Here is a 21,757-nt window from a genome sequence, read left to right on the forward strand (position 1 = left end):
GTGGGTAATGTAACGACCCTGACTTTTCCATCTTTAATTAATAATGGTTATTATTAATACTTGTGATTAAACGAATGTATGTTATTACATTTACTTGTTATCGCGATTAACTTTTGAATGCCCGAAACGTCTTTGTGACACACGTACATTATACGAATAATATTTTCAGATATTATTTACATTCATGATTAAGTTTTATTAATCATTTTAATTAACTAAAGTTACTAGTTAATTACTTGGGCTTTTATTGGATTATTATTTTTGGACTTGGGCTTATTCATTTAACTTGTTACTTACATACATACTTGGGCTTATAAGCCCACCCTACTTCCTTAGTGGACTAGTTAGCCCACTAACACTTGTAAGTATTATTTAGAACATAACTAGTTAGTTTAAGCCACTTGGAATCTAGTTAGACATCTTTCCCATGAACAACCATCTAATAACCAACTTTATAAAACTTTTACATGCATAATCTAGTGGATTAAACCCTCCCCTTGTTTCCCTTGTTGGCCGTCGGCCATATGGCCTTGGGAATGGATTTTTTGCTTTCAAATTTGATTAACATATTCACTTGTAACCTCATTTCCCATTTACACACACAAAATACTTGAAATTCCTCTCAACTTTTCTCCCATTTTCTCTTCTTCCTTGTAAGTGACTTAAAGCTTTTCTTCTCTTCTTTTCTTTAACAAGACCGAACCTAAAACACTCCATCATCATCATTCTTTGTTTGTGTTTGATTACTTGTTGTTGTTTAATCACTTACTTTGTTAGTTTGTTGTTGTGTTGTAAGAATCAAACTCTTTAGTTTGATTCTTCATATCATCTTGTTCTTACAAGACATAAACTTTCAAGTTTATGATCTACACATAATACTTGTTTAAAGATCAAAGTTCATGTGTTGAAAGCATACTTGTGTTCATGAAGTAAACTTAAAGCTTACTTTCTAAAGATCAAGACTTAGGCTTGAATCTTTAAAGTATGAACAAACATAAACCTTTTACTTGTTTAGTTAGCTTATTACCTCATTTCTTGTACATTTAAATTCATGTTTGTTGTTAAATGGTCAAGTACTACAAGTTAGTCTTGATCTCATACCTCTTGGAACTAAAAGTTAACTTAAAAGTTCAAGAACATGTAAGAAAGTTTTCTTTAAAAATAACTTTGTATACTTATGCTTGATCTAGACTTTTGAGTCTTGGATCTTCAAGATCAAACTAAGAACTATATTCTACTACTTTAGATCTTGATTAGCTAGTTTACTTTCAAGTTTTTAGTTCAATGTTACTTTTATATTTCATGTATGTGTTAAACCTAAGACTTTGATGTAACTTTGGTTCATCAAAATACTTGCAACACTTAAATGAGTTGTGCTACTTGTCTTAGACTTACACTTGGGTTATTATGGTCAAACCTTGGTAAAGATGATGTAAACACATCAATGAGTTGTACACTTGAAGCTATAGGCATCAAGGATGAGAACCATGATGAACATCAAGCACCAAACCCACCAGAACCCACTATTTTTCTATTTTTTGCCCTCTGCTTACTGTTTTGCTGTTTCTGTAACAGACCAGTACACCTGAGCTACTGTAACCTTTATTTTCAGTTAGCTCCGTTCGTGTAGATAAATTTTCATTTAAGACTCATCTTCATCCGAGTTACGGTTTAGGATTTATGGCCCTCCGGTCGTCACTATGTCCTTTTAACATTGTGCAGAAATTTCTGACCTACTCGCACTTAAACCGTCACCACGGTTAAACGAAGACGAGTTTGCTTCTGTAAATTTTACCACACTTAAAGGACTCTTAGACGGAGCCATGGCCACTGGTCTCACCTCTTTTCAGTTTGTGTATAGGCCGTGGTGACTGACCGAAATCAGCCCTTGTTTTAAAACTCTTTCCTTGAACAAAACTTACTTTATACTTTTTGTTTGATGATGAATGATGATGACCTTTAAGACCTTATTTACATACTTATAAACCTATTGGGACGATTTACTGACTTAGTACTATTTGACTTAGGATTGAGGACCCGTTTGGACAACCTTCATTACTTGCTTACTTTCCGGGTCATACTTTACCGCTACTTATCATTGTGAGTTATAGCATTCCATTTTTACTTTAACTTATTTTGGGAACTGAGAATACATGCGGATTTTATGTTTTACATACTAGGCACGAGTACTTAAACTTATATATGTGTGGGTTATATAACGGCAGAAACATTCCCTTTAGCTCGGTAACGTTTAGTCATTGGTTTTTGAACCGGTGAACGCGAATCTTAGATATGGATCCATAGGGTTTGACATCCCCACTCGGGCTAGTCGTACTAGCATTTAATGAGTGTTTAATACTTCGTAAACATACACACTTGCAAAGTGTACTTTCAGGGGGTGATATATTATTAAACGTTAAGTTAGTTACCGAGTGCCCACGGTTGAGCATATACTTAAACATACTGATTTGGATTACTTTTGAAACGCTCTTTGTAGCACTGAAATCTCGTGGCCTACCTTACATTACTGTTATACTTAAACTATAGCTCACCAACATTCGTGTTGACGTTTTTAAGCATGTTTTTCTCAGGTGCTTAAAGTTTGCTTGCTTCCGCTGTGTACTAGTCTTGCTGTAGACACCCGCTGCTCTAGAGTTATCTCCGCATGAATTACTTTATCTTGCATTCAAACTTAATTACTTTTGAACTATGAATTGTAACGACCTAAGGGTCACGTACTATTACCTTTGCTTCTGTTCATTGAAGCATACTTTTGATGTAAAATAATTGACGTTAGTTATGACATCACCTTTTGATATGAATGCAAACTTGTTTTGAAAATGCATATAGTGTTTGACCTTGTAATGATCCTGTTGTTGATGGTCCGTACATGATGATTTAGTACGGGGCGTCACATTTGGTATCAGAGCATTGGTTGTAGGGAATTAGGATGCATTAGTGAGTCTAAGATCGACTCGAGTAGGATTCACTAATAGGACTAATCTACAACTTGCTAGTTTACTTGTTTCTGCGGAACCTGCTGCATGCTACTGTTATACTACTGCATGCCACTGCTTACTTCTACTGCTGTATGAACTTACTGGATGCTACCATTTCCTTTTACTACTATGTAAACTCGTTGTATGCTTTTGTTTACTCTCGCCACTGCATGCTGCTATCTGCTTTTAGCATGTTACTTCGGTATGATACTGTTACTATTGCCATGCTACATGCTGTTGTAAACGATCTAGGCTGTTGTAGTTGTTATGCCTGATTACGCGCTTGCTACATGTCTATTATTCGCTATACCGACGTGGAGAACTTATCCTTCTCAGTTCAGATGCTTACCTGAACTACTTTTCCTGCTCGTCTAACCCTAAGAACTAGTAGTGTAATCCACCTGTTACTACTGCTCCACCGTTCCAGAGATCGAAACATTACTTCACGCAATCTAGAAGATTGTTCAGTTGACACATATCCTGTACGCTTTCATGACCGTCACTTAACTCTTTCATTCTTCACCACTGCTCGACGATCTAACGACACATCTGGACTTAAGTCCCTAACACTCCTAGACATTGGAGAAGTCGCAGAGGCATTCCCTTTAACATGGTCGTAGTGTCTTCTACTAATACTCAGCCATACCCAAAGACTTGCGAGTAGCCTCGAGACATATCGTATCACTACTTGCTACACGTACAACCCGACGCGAGACCTGGAATGAATATCTAGAAGGAACCTAACAACGTTACCTGAATCCGAACCTTTGAAGAAACTTCGGGACACTTAGGCATTAATACATGATCTACGGAACCTACGCACCCACATCGAGAAACTGTGAGATTAGTTATGTCGATTCCGTTTTGAGATGGCATAGATAACGCACCGTTAGATGAAATTGTGTATAATTGGAAGTGATCACGTTACATTGACCATATGAAATGATATTGGAATGAATGTACGATTTAGTACAATACAATGACGCCAGGCCAGCGTGATTATATTGAAGTAAATCATGCAGAAGTTCCAATGTTACTACATGAGGAATATGGGGTGATCCAGGGAAAATTTTGGCAAGGATCATTTGAGTATACGTATTATAGTCTGTTAAAAGTAGGGAAGAAATAACCACGTAGCCCAGATACAATACAAGAAGGGCTTGATTGCAGAACTGATAACCCGAAAATTTGTTATAAATATCGACACCCTGGGCATTTAAGGAGAAAGTTCTCATATAGGAAAAACTTTAAACTTACCTGCGGTAAAGAAATCATTATGGAAACTTGCATGGATCCTGATTCTTGTTAGGGTATGTTTTGGCACAACGTTTTATTGTTTCGGAGTTGTTTAATACTAGAATGATAGAAACCTTACATCTAAGAACCTTCGCATTATCATGAATAATAAACCATCAACAACCATGGGAATTAAGTATTCTATAGGACACAAGCAAATGGTAAACTGAGGAAGATAGAGGAATAATTTAAGGTAGTACTTTAAGATTAACAGGTGGGTCATTTGGATATGACCTCATATTAACCAAACTTGGGAGTTTTAATGTAGTAGTTGAAAAGGATTAGTTACCTACGTACAGACATATGTTATTTGAGAAGATTGATAGAATTTTTCACAGTAGTACAGTAAGATTTGATTTGGGATGAACTTTAAGATTAACCTAATACTCATCGAGCTAGGAAGCTTGATGAAATAGTTGGAATGAACTGACTTTCAAGGATGAAAGCGGAATTTATTTATAAGGGAAAAAATTTATTTGTATACCTCGCAAGAATGGTGAAACTATTATGGGGAGGGATGTAGCCCGAAAACTGGACCTTATTAGTTACATGACAACAACCCGAAATCTCACAATGGAAATGGGAAGAAATTCATCATTAACTACCAGAGACGGTATGCGGTTAGGACATCATCTGGGTTATTATTGACCATCTCGCCAAAACTGCTCACTTTCTAGCCATGAAAGAAACCGATATAATGAACACACTTGCACAACGATACTTAAAGGAAATTGTATCCCGTCACTTCAGCAATTCAAATTCTATATTGAGGGTTACTCAAGAATCTCATTTGATACTAATTCTTACGCAACTCTAAATCCTAACTTGTTACGAGGAATTTCTCATTCGATGAAAACCACACCACCATCCTTTTTACTTCGATATTAGTCATAACAGTTCGAAATTTTCCAAAAATCAATGAGTGGTTCATTCTCATCCCCATACTCTTCCATTCGTATCTCACTATTAGCAACAACTTCACACTTAAGCGTTTTTGGTCAAAGGACTTATGCCTTACTAATAGTCATCAATCACATATAAATTCAATGATTTTTACTACCTCAAATATCACTCGAAATTTTCAAAAGTCTTTTACTCGATTCTCATCAGTCTTTTCCAACTTGTAAACTCCACAATATAAAAATTTTTTTTGCCAAAATTTTACACACATTATTTTACTATGCTATCCTCTCAAAGCTTTATAAAAATAAATTTATTTTGTTCGTCAGTCGCGCAATTTTTTTTTTTTAAAATCCTATACGTTATATAAAATAAAGTAAACGATTCCTTATTTTTGACAAATACATGTAGAATTTTACTTTCACTCTTACAAATCAAACCTTTTGTTCAAGATATATTTTACTTTGACGGTACGTGTTGTACATAACCCTAATTTACTAAGAACTTCGTTTCTTCTCTTACATTGTCACCATAAACAATTTCTATAAAACTTTCGTTGCTTATTATATAAAACTTTTCGTGTTATTCGTATCCAAGTCATCATAAAGGCTTTATTACCTTCAAAATCGAGAGGTTCATGTGTATGTGATAAAGGCACTGACCACCACGTCATGCAAGGACTTCGGGCATCCGCTAACACTCAAACCATTCAAAACTATTGCGTTACCCCATGGATTTATTTCACCACACCTGTTGGAACAATGCTCCTTCTTACATGGCTCTAAGTCCTGACTCATTCCAAGGGATCCTCATTTAGTGGTATTAATACCATCATTATTCCGGCTTTAATACTAGTCATAACCTGTTTGGCATTTTGCAAATTCAAGAAGCCATTAACTTCTCATCCTCGTGCTTTATCCTTCGTACCCCACTTTTAGCAACGGCTTCGCACGTAAATATTTTTGGCCCAAAGACTTGTGTCATGATAATTACCAAAACTGCATTTATGTCATTAGTTTTCACTACCTAGTAACTGGTCACCCAAGGATTCCAAGCTTTTTCACTCAATCGTTTTCAACTCGTAACCTTTGAAATACGAAAAAAAAACTATATTTATCAAAAAAAAAAATTTATTACACGTTGTTTATTTGCGCAGTCCTCACAAGATTTACAGACAATGAAAGTACTAAAAACTTTTCTGTCACTTATACGATTTATAACATCATGTATGTATAGATTTATACTTACTTATTTTGATACTAAGTTATACCTTCAATTTACTTAAAGACCGCTCCTTTACCGAATTATTCAACTTAAGTCAAATAGTTTTGTGCAAAATGGTACACGTTGTACCTACTTCTAAATTACTAGTAACTTCGTTCCGTTTACATTGTCACAACAAATGATTAAAGGTTTTGTTTTTCAAAACTCCCTTAGTTGATTTTATTAAAGGTTTTCATATTAGACTACACCATGTATGGATCACACTTTTTCTTGCCCTCTGTTAGAGATGAAACTTACTGTTAAGATCTTCATTAAAAACTCTTGAGCCACTTTGGTTGGCGGTTTTATAAAATTTGTTAGAAAATCTTTGCACCCATAAAAGGTTCTTTTAAAGTTAGACATGATAAAAACGCGAGCCAATAAATCAGTTTTCTGAGGTACACTCAGTGGTCACCATATTGTAGGAAAGGCACTAAGTGAGTTTCTACTCTCAAAATTTCATGGCTAAACGCAACACCCTCGTAAACATCATCTCTATGAATCAGTATGTTGAGATACAAGAGTTATTTTGGAGATTCTTTTCACTCGGAGTAAACCATTCTCTAGGACCAAGAGTTCACTCTCGTTCAAAGACCACACTTTTCGTGCGACTTTCTTTCAGAAATGTAATATAAGATACTCTGAGAACCCATGAATCTTGTTATCCCTTGGGAAGGGACAGCTTAAAGCATCTACAACACTCAGGTGGATACTCTATATATTTCTTCCTTCAGTGGTTGCAACTGTATGTTGCTCTAGTTAATGATAACCCTAACTTCAACATGTAACTGAAAGGATGAAGTTACATTACAGAACTGTGCTTTCATTTCATCTAAGGGTAAGTTCACCTGCGGTATGGTAAATTAGGTGATGGCTTTCATTGCTCGTTCAGACCGTCCTGAAGACACTATAAATAATTATGGCTTGCAAGTCCGATTGGTCACTTTCAGCTAAAATTTCAATTCACTTATTTAAATGAAACGTTCTTAAATATCGAGTTCTTTATGCCTCTGGCCTCCTTTCAAAATCAAGGGATTAGTACAATTCGTGGCTAACACTATCCAGACTTCAAAACACATGGTTGTGATCACCATGTTTTCCATCCTACCTGTCAGATTATTATTACGACATAAACGCTCAATGTTTTAAATGAGTTTAGAAACATTCATGATGAATTTCACGCATCCAGCTCACTGAAGATGCCTGTAAGGCTAAACACACCATATTTCCTTTTGTGGATATACATTCAGATGACATACTCATGTCAATCAGAAACGAAATCAATTTGTTGATCTCTTTGGACAAGAGACTTAATTAACGGCATATACCTATTCTCACTTTCATACGCCAAAGTACCTTTCAAGGTAAATAACTCACTTCTGAGCCCACGGGTCTCACGGAACTCTGATACACCCTTCTTATTCGAATACGGTACCATTGATTGGTCACTCCTTAAAATTTCGGGACGAAATTTTCTTTAACAGGTGGGTAATGTAACGACCCTGACTTTTCTATCTTTAATTAATAATGGTTATTATTAATACTTGTGATTAAACGAATGTATGTTATTTCATTTACTTGTTACCGCGATTAACTTTTGAATGCCCGAAACGTCTTTGTGACACACGTACATTATACGAATAATATTTTCAGATATTATTTACATTCATGATTAAGTTTTATTAATCATTTTAATTAACTAAAGTTACTAGTTAATTACTTGGGCTTTTATTGGATTATTATTTTTGGACTTGGGCTTATTCATTTAACTTGTTACTTACATACATACTTGGGCTTATAAGCCCACCCTACTTCCTTAGTGGACTAGTTAGCCCACTAACACTTGTAAGTATTATTTAGAACATAACTAGTTAGTTTAAGCCACTTGGAATCTAGTTAGACATCTTCCCCATGAACGACCATCTAATAACCAACTTTATAAAACTTTTACATGCATAATCTAGTGGATTAAACCCTCCCCTTGTTTCCCTTGTTGGCCGTCGGCCATATGGCCTTGGGAATGGATTTTTTGCTTTCAAATTTGATTAACATATTCACTTGTAACCTCATTTCCCATTTACACACACAAAATACTTGAAATTCCTCTCAACTTTTCTCCCATTTTCTCTTCTTCCTTGTAAGTGACTTAAAGCTTTTCTTTTCTTCTTTTCTTTAACAAGACCGAACCTAAAACACTCCATCATCATCATTCTTTGTTTGTGTTTGATTACTTGTTGTTGTTTAATCACTTACTTTGTTAGTTTGTTGTTGTGTTGTAAGAATCAAACTCTTTAGTTTGATTCTTCATATCATCTTGTTCTTACAAGACATAAACTTTCTAGTTTATGATCTACACATAATACTTGTTTAAAATCAAAGTTCATGTGTTGAAAGCATACTTGTGTTCATGAAGTAAACTTAAAGTTTACTTTCTAAAGATCAAGACTTAGGCTTGAATCTTTAAAGTATGAACAACCATAAACCTTTTACTTGTTTAGTTAGCTTATTACCTCATTTCTTGTACATTTAAATTCATGTTTGTTGTTAAATGGTCAAGTACTACAAGTTAGTCTTGATCTCATACCTCTTGGAACTAAAAGTTAACTTAAAAGTTCAAGAACATGTAAGAAAGTTTTCTTTAAAAATAACTTTGTATACTTATGCTTGATCTAGACTTTTGAGTCTTGGATCTTCAAGATCAAACTAAGTACTATGTTCTACTACTTAAGATCTTGATTAGCTAGTTTACTTTCAAGTTTTTAGTTCAATGTTACTTTTATATTTCATGTATGTGTTAAACCTAAGACTTGGATGTAACTTTGGTTCATCAAAATACTTGCAACACTTAAATGAGTTGTGCTACTTATCTTAGACTTACACTTGGGTTATGATGGTAAAACCTTGGTAAAGATGATGTAAACACATCAATGAGTTGTACACTTGAAGCTATAGGCATCAAGGATGAGAACCATGATGAACATCAAGCACCAAACCCACCAGAACCCACTATTTTTCTGTTTCCTGCCCTCTGCTTACTGTTTTGCTGTTTCTGTAACAGACCAGTACACCTGGGCTACTGTAACCTTGATTTTCAGTTAGCTCAGTTCGTGTAGATAACTTTTCATTTAAGACTCATATTCATCCGAGTTACGGTTTAGGATTTATGGCCCTCCGGTCGTCACTATGTCCTTTTAACATTGTGCAGAAATTTCTGACCTACTCGCACTTAAACCGTCACCACGGTTAAACGAAGAAGAGTTTGCTTCTGTAAATTTTACCACACTTAAAGGACTCTTAGACGGAGCCATGTCCACTGGTCTCACCTCTGTTCAGTTTGTGTAGAGGCCGTGGTGACTGACCGAAGTCAGCCCTTGTTTTAAAACTCTTTCCTTGAACAAAACTTACTTTATACTTTTTGTTTGATGATGAATGATGATGACCTTTAAGACCTTATTTACATACTTATAAACCTATTGGGATGGTTTACTGACTTAGTACTATTTGACTTAGGATTGAGGACCCGTTTGGACAACCTTCATTACTTGCTTACTTTCCGGGTCATACTTTACCGCTACTTATCATTGTGAGTTATAGCATTCCCTTTTTACTTTAACTTATTTTGGGAACTGAGAATACATGCGGATTTTATGTTTTACATACTAGGCACGAGTACTTAAACTTATATATGTGTGGGTTATATAACGGCAGAAACATTCCCTTTAGCTCGGTAACATTTAGTCATTGGTTTTTGAACCGGTGAACGCGAATCTTAGATATGGATCCATAGGGTTTGACATCCCCACTCGGGCTAGTCGCGCTAGCATTTAACGAGTGTTTAATACTTCGTAAACATACGCACTTGCCAAGTGTACTTTTAGGGGGTGATATATTATTAAACGTTAAGTTAGTTACCTAGTGCCCACGGTTGAGCATATACTTAAACATACTGATTTGGATTACTTTTGAAACGCTCTTTGTAGCACTGAAATCTCGTGGCCTACCTTACATTACTGTTATACTTAAACTATAGCTCACCAACATTCATGTTGACGTTTTTAAGCATGTTTTTCTCAGGTGCTTAAAGTTTGCTTGCTTCCGCTGTGTACTAGTCTTGCTGTAGACACCCCTGCTCTAGAGTTATCTCCGCATGAATTACTTTATCTTGCATTCAAACTTAATTACTTTTGAACTATGAATTGTAACGACCTAAGGGTCACGTACTATTACCTTTACTTCTGTTCATTGAAGCATACTTTTGATGTAAAACAATTGACGTTAGTTATGACATCACCTTTTGATATGAATGCAAACTTGTTTTGAAAACGCATATAGTGTTTGACCTTGTAATGATCCTGTTGTTGATGGTCCGTACATGATGATTTAGTACGGGGCGTCACATCCACAAATAATATCGGCCCTTATCTTGGTCAACCAATCCATACCGACGATCACGTCAAAACTTCCCAATTTGATGGGTATAAAATCAATTTCGAATTCCGCACCAGCTATGTTGATAATAGCTCCTCGACTAATGTGGTCAACTTTTTCAAGTTTACCATTGGCTACTTCGATAAGCATACTCTCTTTTAACGGGACTAACGACCAATTAATCTTATCGCAAAAATGTCTACATACATAACTTCTATCGGCACCAGTATCAAATAAGACAGAAGCTAATAGATTGTTGATAGTGAATATACCTGTCACCAAGTCGGGATTCTCTCGTGCATCCCTTGCATTAACGTTGAAAGCTCTACCACACGGTGGTCTGCCGTCTTTTCGCTTGTTGGGGCACGCATTTCTGAAATGGCCCGTTTGTCCGCATTCGTAGCACTTTTCGGTCCATTGGTGTTCGGCTTCCCATTCAAAGTGGTGACCTTGCAGTCCTTACCGATATGTCCAGTCCATTGGCACTTTTCACAAACAACGTTACAATACCCGGTATGGTGCTTATAGCACCGCTTGCATTGTGGTAAGGTTCCTTTGTAGTTAGGGTTTGAGTTGGTGTTCGGATTGGGGTTTCCACCGTTATTGTTTCCTCTGAAACCCTCATGTCATTTCGCCGGGTTTTGATCATAGGTCCTTCCCCTGTTGTTATCCCATTTGCGCTTCTCACTACTACCCGCTTCAGACTTAGCCTTCTCCGGTCCATCGATGATGATTTAGTTCATTAAAGTATGCGCCATGCTCATCGCTTCCGGGACATTGGGTGGTTTGGACGAGGTGACGTTTCCCTTAATGGACTTAGGAAGCCACAAATATCTCTCCATACGCTTGAATTTTGGGGTGACTATGGTAGGACACATCAGGGCTAGTTCCAAATATCTACGATTGTACCCATCGAGATCGTTTCCCACGACCTTCAACTGCATAAACTCAATTTCCATCTTCTGGATCTCGGTTCTAGGGCAATATTCCTCAATCAGGGCCCATTTGAACTCCTCCCATGGGGTAGCAAATGCCTCATCAATACCTTTTGCTTGAGCCAACGTGTTCCACCACGTTAGTGCGCCGTCAGACAGAGTACATGAATCAAACTTGGTTTTATTCGCCTCAGAACAGTTACTAACTCGAAACACAGATTCTAATTTCTCGAACCATCTAGTGAGACCAACCGGCCCCTCTATTCCACTGAAATTGTGGGGTTTGCAGCTTTGGAACTCTTTGTACGTGCACCCATTACGAATGGGCTGAATAACCGGTGGTGGTGGCGGTGGAGCTTGGAGGTTCCTTTCTGCTAAAGCTGCGGTGACTCGTTCATTGATCATATCCTCGATTTGGGCTGCGGTAGGTGTGGATCGTCCGTTGGCCATGGTGTTCTAAACAAAAATTTTGACTCAAGTCAAAATTCAGTATTCAAATAGTAATAATATAGTATATGGTAACCAACATAGAATCAACACATCACATGCTTATTAAGTAACGCATCTAGGTACAAATACCACAGAATCATCATACAGTAATGTGAATAGGACACCGTGCAAGAATTTAAATAACGCAAAGTTCCATTCATTAATAATAAGTTGCATACATTCGCATAATTTCGTACAATACATAAGTGAAACATAAAACTACTACTAGATTACATAATGAAATCTACTACAAAAGCCCTACGGTGATGGTGGGTGTAGGATGTCCAATACATGGGACATCTGGTCCTCGAGCTCAGTTACCCGAGCACGGAGGATCTCCACCTCCCTCATCAGTTCCTCGACAGAGGGAGTGGGTGGGGCAGGCGGTGTAGTCGGTACGGGTGGTGCTGGTGGAGCTGGCGGCGCGGATGGTCCGGCTCCAGAAGTAGAGGTTGCGAGGCGGTAAGGCTTACGGATGAAGGGATCAGCAGGATACGGCACAAGCCGCTTACGGGCGGTAACCCTACGAAGCCGACCAAATGCGTCAGTGAATGCTCGACCTCCGTTGATCCCCGGAATAATGGTGCCGTCGAAACGGTACCGCTTCTTCGGCGGGGTGGAGGGTGGCTGAACAGGTGCATCATCACGGTCCTCCTCGTCGGAGTCATCGTCACTAGAGTCGTCTGTGGATGAATCATCGGATGAAGAATTGGCGGATGATGGGTCATACGAATCATTTGGAGGTGGCTGCACGGGTGGCTGTACTGGCTCTCCTCGGGCGGCCATCATCTGTCGGTATCTAAAAGGCGGGATCGGCACGAGTCGTCCATCAGGAGTGCGTCGGCACCAATGACGATACTGATTACGAAATGGACCTTCCCCAAATTCCGCGGGAATCACAACACCACCGGGATGGTGCTGTGGCTCCTGAGGTACCAGGGCAAGTGGAGCTGGAATCTCCGGGAGGTCCTGGGCTCCGTCTGCAGTACCCACTGGGGCAGGCGCATGGCTGCTAGCTCCGGAGGATGAAGCGCCGGGATCACTGGTGGGTAACGGGATCGGTGTGTCGGCAGCAGCAGTAGGTGAGGTGGCTGACGAGTCTGAACTGCCCAAAATGATAGCAGGTGGAATATCCGACATCTGAACAAGGAAAAATAAATTTCCATTGTCAGTAAGTCATAAAGCAAGCACGTATTAGGCCAAGTAACTACAACAGTTTAGATCATGTATAACAGTAAGTAGCATGACAATAACGACAAGTATCATGCAATCGAAAGCAGATAATAGCATGTAGTAGTGAAATCATGAATAGCATACGGTATATAGCAGTAAAAGTAAGCAGCAGCATGCAGTAAGTTCAGCGGAAACAAGTAAACTAGCAAGTTGTAGATTAGTCCTATTAGTGAATCCTACTCGGGTCGGTCTTAGAATCACTAATTCAACCTAATTCCCTACAACCAATGCTCTGATACCAAATGTGATGCCCTGTACAAAACCATCGTGTACGAATCATCAACAACATGATCATTACAAGGTCAAACACTATATGCGTTTTCAAAATACGTTTACATTCATGATGAAAGCTGACGTCATAATCAACGTCAATTGTTTTACAACCAAAAGTATTCTTCTATGAACGGAAGCAAAGATAATAGTACGTGACCCTTAGGTCGTTACAAATCATAGTTTAAAAGTATTAAAGTTTGAATGCAAGATAAAGTAGTTCATGCGGTGACATCTCTAGTAAAGCACAGCGGAAGTCTATGAGGCATGACTAGTATACAGCGGAAGCAGCTAACCTTAAGCACCTGAGAAAAAAATGCTTAAAAACGTCAACACAAAGGTTGGTGAGCTATAGTTTAAGTATAACAGTATGTAAGGTAGGCCACGAGATTTCAGTGCTACAAAGAGCGTTTCAAAACAGTATGATAAAGTATATGTTTAACCGTGGGCACTTGGTAACTAACTTAACGTTTATACCCCCTGAAAGTACACTTGGCAAGTGCGTATGTATACGAAGTATTAAACACTCATTAAATGCTAGCGCGACTAGCCCGAGTGGGGATGTCAAACCCTATGGATCCATATCTAAGATTCGCGTTCACCGATTCAAAAACCAATGACTAAACGTTACCGAGCTAAAGGGAATGTTTATGCCGTTGTATAACCCACACATATAAAGTTTAAGTACTCGTGCCTAGTATGTAAAACGTAAAATGCGCATGTATTCTCAGTTCCCAAAATAGTTAAAGTAAAAAGGGATTGCTATAACTCACAGTGGTAAAGTAGTAGTAAAGTCGAGTCGGGAAGTAAGCAAGTACGTAGGTCCGGAAAGTCCTCAACCTAAGTCAAATATTACTAAGTCAGTAAATCGTCCCAATAGGTTTAAATGTATGTAAATTAGGTCTTAAAGATCATCATCATTCATCATCAAACAAAAGGTGTAACGTAAGTTTCGTTCATGAAAAGAGTTTAAAACAAAGGCTGACTTGGATCAGTCACCACGGCCTCAATACCTACTGAAATAAGGTGAGACCAGTGGCCATGGCTCCGTATATGAGTCCTTTAGTTGTGGTAAATATTCCAGAAGCAAACTCGTCTTCGTTTGACCGTGGCGACAGTCTAAGTGCGAGTAGGTCAGAATTTTCAGCACAACGTTAAAAGACATAGTGACACTCGGAGGGCCATAAATCCTAAACCGTAACTCGGATTAAGACGAGCCTTAAATGAAAAGTTATCTACACGACCTGAGAAAACTGAAAATCATCTTTACAGCAGTCCAGGTGGTCTGACCAGTTACAGAAAATAGTAAACAGTAGGTTCCAGTGGTTCTTGGTGCTTGACGTTCATCACGGTTCTCGTCCTTGATGCATATAGCTTCAAGTGTACAACTCGTTGATGTGTTTACATCATCTTTGCCAAGTTTTGACCATCATAACACAAGTTTAAGTCTAAGATAAGTAGCACAACTCAATTAAGTGTTGCAAGTAGTTTGATGAACCAAAGTTACATCAAGATCTTAGATCCGACACATACATGAACTATAAAAGTAATATTGAACTACAAATTTGAAAGTAAACTAACTAATCAAGATCTTAAGATGTAGAACATAGTTCTTAGTTAGATCTTGAAGATCCAAGACCCAAAGGTCTAGATCTAAAGTTATTAAGTTAAATCTAACACAAGTGTATGAAGTTATAACTAAAAAGTTATACTTCCATGTTCTTGAACTTTTAAAGTTAACTTTTGTTCAAGAAAAATGAGATCAAAGTTAACTAGTAACACTTGACCAACAACAACATGAATCATGAATTTAAAAAGTGCAAGAATGAAGTAATAAACTAAGTAAACAAGTAACTAGTTCATTGTTGTTCATACTTTAAAGATTCAAGCTAAAGTCTTGATCTTTAAGAAAGTAAACTTTAAGTTTACAAACATGAATTACAAGTATGATTTTACAATATATGAACTTACAATCTTTCAAACATTAAATGTAGAACATAAACTAGAGAGTTTAGTTCTTGTATGTTCTTGTTATGACAAGATAAATGAAGAACAAACTAGAAAGTTTGGTTCTTGATAACATGTAAGTAAACAATAACAACTAACAAGTAAACAAACAACAAACAAAGATTGATGATATGAGAGTGTATAGGTTCGGTTTTTGAGCAAGAAAAGGAAGAGAGAAAGAAGTCTTGTTGCTTACAATTTGAGAGAGAAATGAGAGAAAGTTGCAAGTATTATTTGTGTGTGTGTAAATGAAATGGAGACTAGTGAAAGAGTAATAAGGAAAATCAAAAAAAAAAAAAAAAACTCTCCCTTTGCTTATGGTAGCCGACGGTTTTGGGATCAAAAGGGGGAAGGAAATAGTCCATAAGGTTCTTCATGTGTTTGTCTTAAAAGTTGGTTATAAGATGGCCTTGCATGGGGACTAGGTGTAATGGAACAAGTAACTAGTTTCCTTACACTAATTAATCTAGTTTCATGTCAAAGTAATACTTGCATAATAAAATGGGCTAACTAGTCCATGTAGTGTGTAGGGTGGGCTTCTAAGCCCATGTACAATCATAAGGCCCAAGTATGCATGTAAGTAACAATTTAAATAAATAAGCCCAAGTAATTAACTAGTAACCTTAGTTAATTAAAATAATTAATAAAACTTAATCATGAATGTAAATAATATTCTAAAAATATTATTCGTGTAATGTACGTATGTCACAAAGACGTTTCGGGCATTTAAAGTCATGTATGGTAGCATGTAAATGTATATAAACAATACATTCAATAAAACACAAGTATTAATAATAATTATTAATAAATAAATGTTGAAAAATTCAGGATCATTACACATTGCGCCTTGCAAGGAAAAATTGGCAAAAAAAAATTACGATTCCTGAGGTAAAAAAAGATAGAAAAAATGGACCTTTAAGTGATAATCACTATATTGATATTATTTCCTTATAATACTAAAAGAAGACCAAGATTTGGTCGTTTTCCTTATAATACTAAAAGAAGACCAAGATTTGGTCGTTTGACAACCAAAAAACGACACCCCACTCTCAAAAATACAATTTCTCCTCCTCAACTTACCTCATTTCTCAATTTCTTTAGGGACAAAATCCGTAAACTTATTAAACTATTTTAAAAACATAAACTAACACAACCAAAAATTTTGTTGGTCCGTATCTTCCATCTCGATGCGGGTTAAATTCTTTCACCATCACCGTGTAACCCAGAAATAATTTAACGAACACAACGCAACTTGGTATATGCGAAATAGACGCTTTTTTAAAAAACGACAAGTATTTCGAGCTATCTTTCATACATAACACTCGTACCACGTTTTTTATTCTGTAAATACATAACGCCACGTTAAATATTAATACGTAACCCGAAAGGTCACGCCGCATCGTTCAAGATCTTTTTTCTAGTTATGATTATTATTATTATTATTATTATTATTATTATTATTATTATTATTATTAAATTATTGATTGATTGATTTTATTTACATTTATATATATATACATTATATATATATATATATATATATATATATATATATATATATATATATATATATATATATATATATATATATATATATATATATATATATATTGAATGATGAATGATGATTATTGAATTGGGCTTTTACGTAGTTGGTTTGTTGCTATGAACTTATTGGGCCTATGTTTATCTTAACAGGCCGATATCAGTTCGATCTTTTATCAAAACCCTTCCAGCTCAAGGGCGCCATATAAGCGAAGGTTCACTCAAGAAATTGTTACAGTTTTTATTTATTCTTTCGATTTTTCGTCACAATTAGTAACTGGAAATCGATAAATACAACTGTATCTGCAGTCTCGTGTAATTAGGTTTTTCTGATTATCGTATCTACTGCAGCTACGGTATGATTCTGGTTTAACGGATTTCATCTTCCGCTTACATTGATGTTTAACAAGTTTACATTTCTAGGGTTTCTGATTTTTCCTTTTTGACTTGATAATTGTTATGGAGTATATCTTTTGCTTGTACTATTTTCGCTTTTTCAATTTTGTTGTTCCTTATTTATACACGAGATTAACACGGTAGTAATTTAATTTTATATATTCACGTGTCTGCAATTAGGTATATAGTTAATTAATAGTTAATTATTTGACATGAATTTTAATATCTTAATGTTGAAATGTTATGTAGCAATAATTGCATTGAAGCGGCTCCTTGGTCTCATATGATGCTTAGTGAACTTATTTTTGACACATTTATGATACTATTTAGTTTTGTTTCTGTTTGAATTGATTTTGTGAAGACTGTTTTAGATGGATATTGATTCAGAATCGAACGTTAACGCATCGGAAGAAGCTGGGTCAGCTATGCAAACAGAATCCAGTAATTCATCTGTAGTCAAAGTAAAAATACCGTCTAATTTTAACGTGTTTACTTAGATTTCTGAAGCTATGTAACAGCACCTTATTTCGTTTTTCAACATGTTGACAGTCAAGTGATGAAACGAAAGATGAAATTGAAAAGTCCATGGAGAAGCTTCAGATAGACAAGCCTTCTTCTTCGACAGGGTTTAAGAAGAAACCGGTTATTATCATTGTTGTTGGAATGGCAGGTATAATTTGAGCCTTTAAAGATTTGAAAATATTTGTAATCCGTATATTTAATATTTGAAGCAGAACATTTAGTTATCTGTGTAGAATTTTCTTTGTTAAATTATGGATTTGTGAATGAAATTTTTTATGCAGCATACTTACTGAAGTTATTATCAAGGTTGCAACAGAAAATGCTATTTGATATGTCGCTTAATTAGTTTAAAAGTTTGCAAGTGTTAATCGGTTTTTTAAAATCTCTAAAAATGATGGTTTAGAGCAATTCTGAGAAAGCAAGTAAAAAACTATCGATGTTTTGGCTGATTGCTAACCGTTTATCTCTTATAATATGCAGGGAGTGGGAAAACAACATTTATGCATCGTACTGTTTGTCATACACAAGCTTCCAACACAAGGGGTTACGTGATGAATCTTGATCCTGCTGTTATGACTCTCCCGTTTGGCGCCAATATTGACATCAGAGACACTGTTCGATACAAGGAAGTCATGAAACAGTTCAATCTCGGACCCAATGGAGGAATACTGACATCGCTTAACCTGTTTGCCACAAAATTTGACGAGGTAATGGTGAACTATTCACTCCTTTTTAGAATTTGTGTCCTTGTATAGTTATATACACATGCATACTCACTAATAGGTTCTAAAGGTTGGTTCTTTTTGTTCAGGAGGTTGAATATGGATGGGTTGGGTAACGGGTCAAACAGGTTTTACATACAAAAAGTATTGTTATTGTTATTACCATAATGATCTTGGAAGTTTTCTGTATGCATTTAAAGTATCTGTTGGGGGAGACTTTAAACACTTAACATTTTTTTGTTAAATTTACACATTTGACCCAATGCAGGTGCTTCTAAATTGACATTTATAGAAATCCTCATTCCTCGAGTAGCTTGTAAAGGATTGATTTCTTTTTTTTTATATATACACTTATTTGGGCTCGTCAAGTTATATGTAATCACGTTTCAATGCTAGGTGATAGAAGTAATTGAGAAGCGAGCAGATGAACTGGATTACGTTCTTGTGGACACACCTGGTCAGATTGAGATCTTCACTTGGTCCGCCTCTGGAGCAATTATTACTGAAGCCTTTGCTTCGACGTTTCCAACTGTGATTGCTTATGTTGTTGATACACCTCGTGCTGAGAGTCCAAATACTTTCATGAGCAACATGCTGTATGCTTGTAGTATTCTTTATAAAACGCGTTTGCCGTTGGTTTTGGTATTCAACAAGACGGATGTAGCCCAACACCAATTTGCCCTGGAGGTGATATAAACTATTAAAAAGTTCATTTTTTTTCATAGAGATGGAAACAGGGGTGTGTGGGTTCGGTGCGTTAGCCTGACCCACCAATCACCGATGCCCCCGTTGTTCTTGTTTGTTAGTAATTATGATAGATTTTTCGCTAAATATGATTATAAAGACTATTTTAACCAAAGGAATCCCAACTTCTTTTTAAAAAGGGAATGAAGAAGGTTTAATAGATCACCCTAATCAACCCAATTTTAGATAAATGGGCTCAACATGCCACCCCCAGATTTGGGTAGTGTGCTGACTGTATAGTTATACAGCAAACTAATCTGTAGTAAATTGCATATATCCTTTCTGTCAATAACTGATTTTTTTAAATGTTTTATTGTTCTATCTTTTGAACTAGTGGATGAAAGATTTTACGGTGTTTCATGCTGCGTTAGAATCAGATAACTCATACCCAGCTACTTTGACTCGAAGTCTTTCTCTTGCTCTTGAAGAATTCTACAAGAACCTACGGGCTGTTGGAGTCTCAGCAGTGTCTGGTGCTGGGATGGATGCCTTCTTTAAAGCTATTGAAGCAAGTGCAGAAGAATACATGAAAACTTACAAGTATAGACCACTTATTTACTATGCATTTTATATACTAATTTGCGTTGAATCATTCATTGTCTACATGCACATATCCTGTTACGTGTGAGTGTTAGATAGTCCTTTCCCAGGGTTGGGAATATACGGGTGTGAGCTGTTCGTCGAACTGAGTATTTTTGTAATTCGGGTCAAAATTATTCAGGTCTGGTTGGGTTTACACACAGAACTCTCCCCTTTTTCAAATTTCCGTGAAACAATAATTTTAAATACAACAACATTAAATAATACTATAATTATCTAAATGCAATCACAAAACATTGTTTTTTCCTTGGATAAACTAATTCAGGAGGTTGTGTGTATTTAAATTGATGTTGTAAAAGTCTGCTTGGTCGGCCGACGCGTCGGTTTGGAGATTAGCGCGTCTCGACTCGCCAAAAACTCCTTAAAATTCCGTCAACGCCAAAAAGTTTGTCAAAGTCGGGCTTATTCGAGTCTCAGTAGGTTAAAGTTAAATTTAGGTCAAAAAATTTCTATTCTTTAAATTAGATTTTGTGCCATATATAAAATTTTAAAATATTTATGTTTTATGTTTGATATATTTATGTGTTTAGTTTATCTATTACTAAAAGTCAACGTTGGTCTATGTCCTACTCGTCCCCATCTCAGTCCCTCCAAGGTCCCGACCTACTTGTCCCAGACTCGTGACTTTTACAACCTTGATTTAAATATCTTTGAAATGCCATTTGAGCTGTTCTCTGTTTAGTTAAGTCTTTTAGTTATCACTGCTTGCCTGCCTTGCCTTATAGTGATAAGTTATAGCTCAATATTGTCATTTGTAAGTAATTTTGTTAAGAAGTGCCACTTCTCGTTTTATCTGGAATAGCACCTGGATTATTAATGGTCATTTCATTTTTATAGTACAACATATTAATTTAATTGAGGGTTATAATTTATAAAGATCGTACAACCTGGCATGCATTATTCATATAAGTTCTTATAAGTTTTGTGTGTGGCTATATTTGTAGAGCTGAGGTGGATAAAAGAAGGGCAGAGAAAGAACGTTTAGAGGAAGAACGCAGGAAAGAAAACATGGATAAGTTGAGGAAGGATATGGAGAAGTCTGGGGGTGGAACTGTTGTTTTGACTACTGGTTTAAAAGACAATGGCAAAAACAAAATGGAAGAAGATGAAGAAGAGGAAGAAGAAGAGGAAGAGGAAGAAATTGAAATGTATAGTGATGATGATGATGATGATGATGAAGGTGGAATTGATGATGATGATGAAGTGATTGCCAATTTCAAATTCTGAATGTTTTGCAAGTGTCTTGAACTGTTGGGCTAACTGAATTTTTTTTTAAACGTTGCCATGTATTTGGAACCAGATTGCAGTTGGTATTCACTATTTAGGCTTATTGTGGGTGATTTGTTTTTCGTTGGCTTCCTTATTTTTTATGTCAGTATGTATATAATGTGCAATCTTGGGCCGTATC

The 21,757-nt window shown here is 36.4% G+C and overlaps 1 protein-coding gene across 2 annotated transcripts; it reads left to right on the forward strand.

Annotated features, from left to right (window-relative positions):
• The first annotated feature begins 17,583 nt into the window (after positions 1-17,583).
• Positions 17,584-21,689, forward strand: LOC139857447 (GPN-loop GTPase QQT2). Of its 2 annotated transcripts, none has more exons than XM_071846196.1 (7): positions 17,584-17,721; positions 18,133-18,222; positions 18,311-18,431; positions 18,764-18,990; positions 19,402-19,692; positions 20,084-20,289; positions 21,294-21,689. In XM_071846196.1, the coding sequence occupies exons 2-7, from the start codon at positions 18,133-18,135 to the stop codon at positions 21,574-21,576; spliced, it is 1,218 nt and encodes a 405-aa protein (XP_071702297.1). In that variant the 5' UTR covers positions 17,584-17,721; the 3' UTR covers positions 21,577-21,689. The 2 variants fall into 2 exon arrangements, with proteins under 2 accessions (XP_071702297.1, XP_071702298.1); XM_071846197.1 differs by having other exon boundaries at positions 17,611-17,721; positions 18,123-18,222.
• Positions 21,690-21,757: the final 68 nt, after the last annotated feature.

This window comes from Rutidosis leptorrhynchoides, chromosome 7 (assembly GCF_046630445.1).
Source record: "Rutidosis leptorrhynchoides isolate AG116_Rl617_1_P2 chromosome 7, CSIRO_AGI_Rlap_v1, whole genome shotgun sequence".
Taxonomy (NCBI): Eukaryota; Viridiplantae; Streptophyta; class Magnoliopsida; order Asterales; family Asteraceae; genus Rutidosis; species Rutidosis leptorrhynchoides.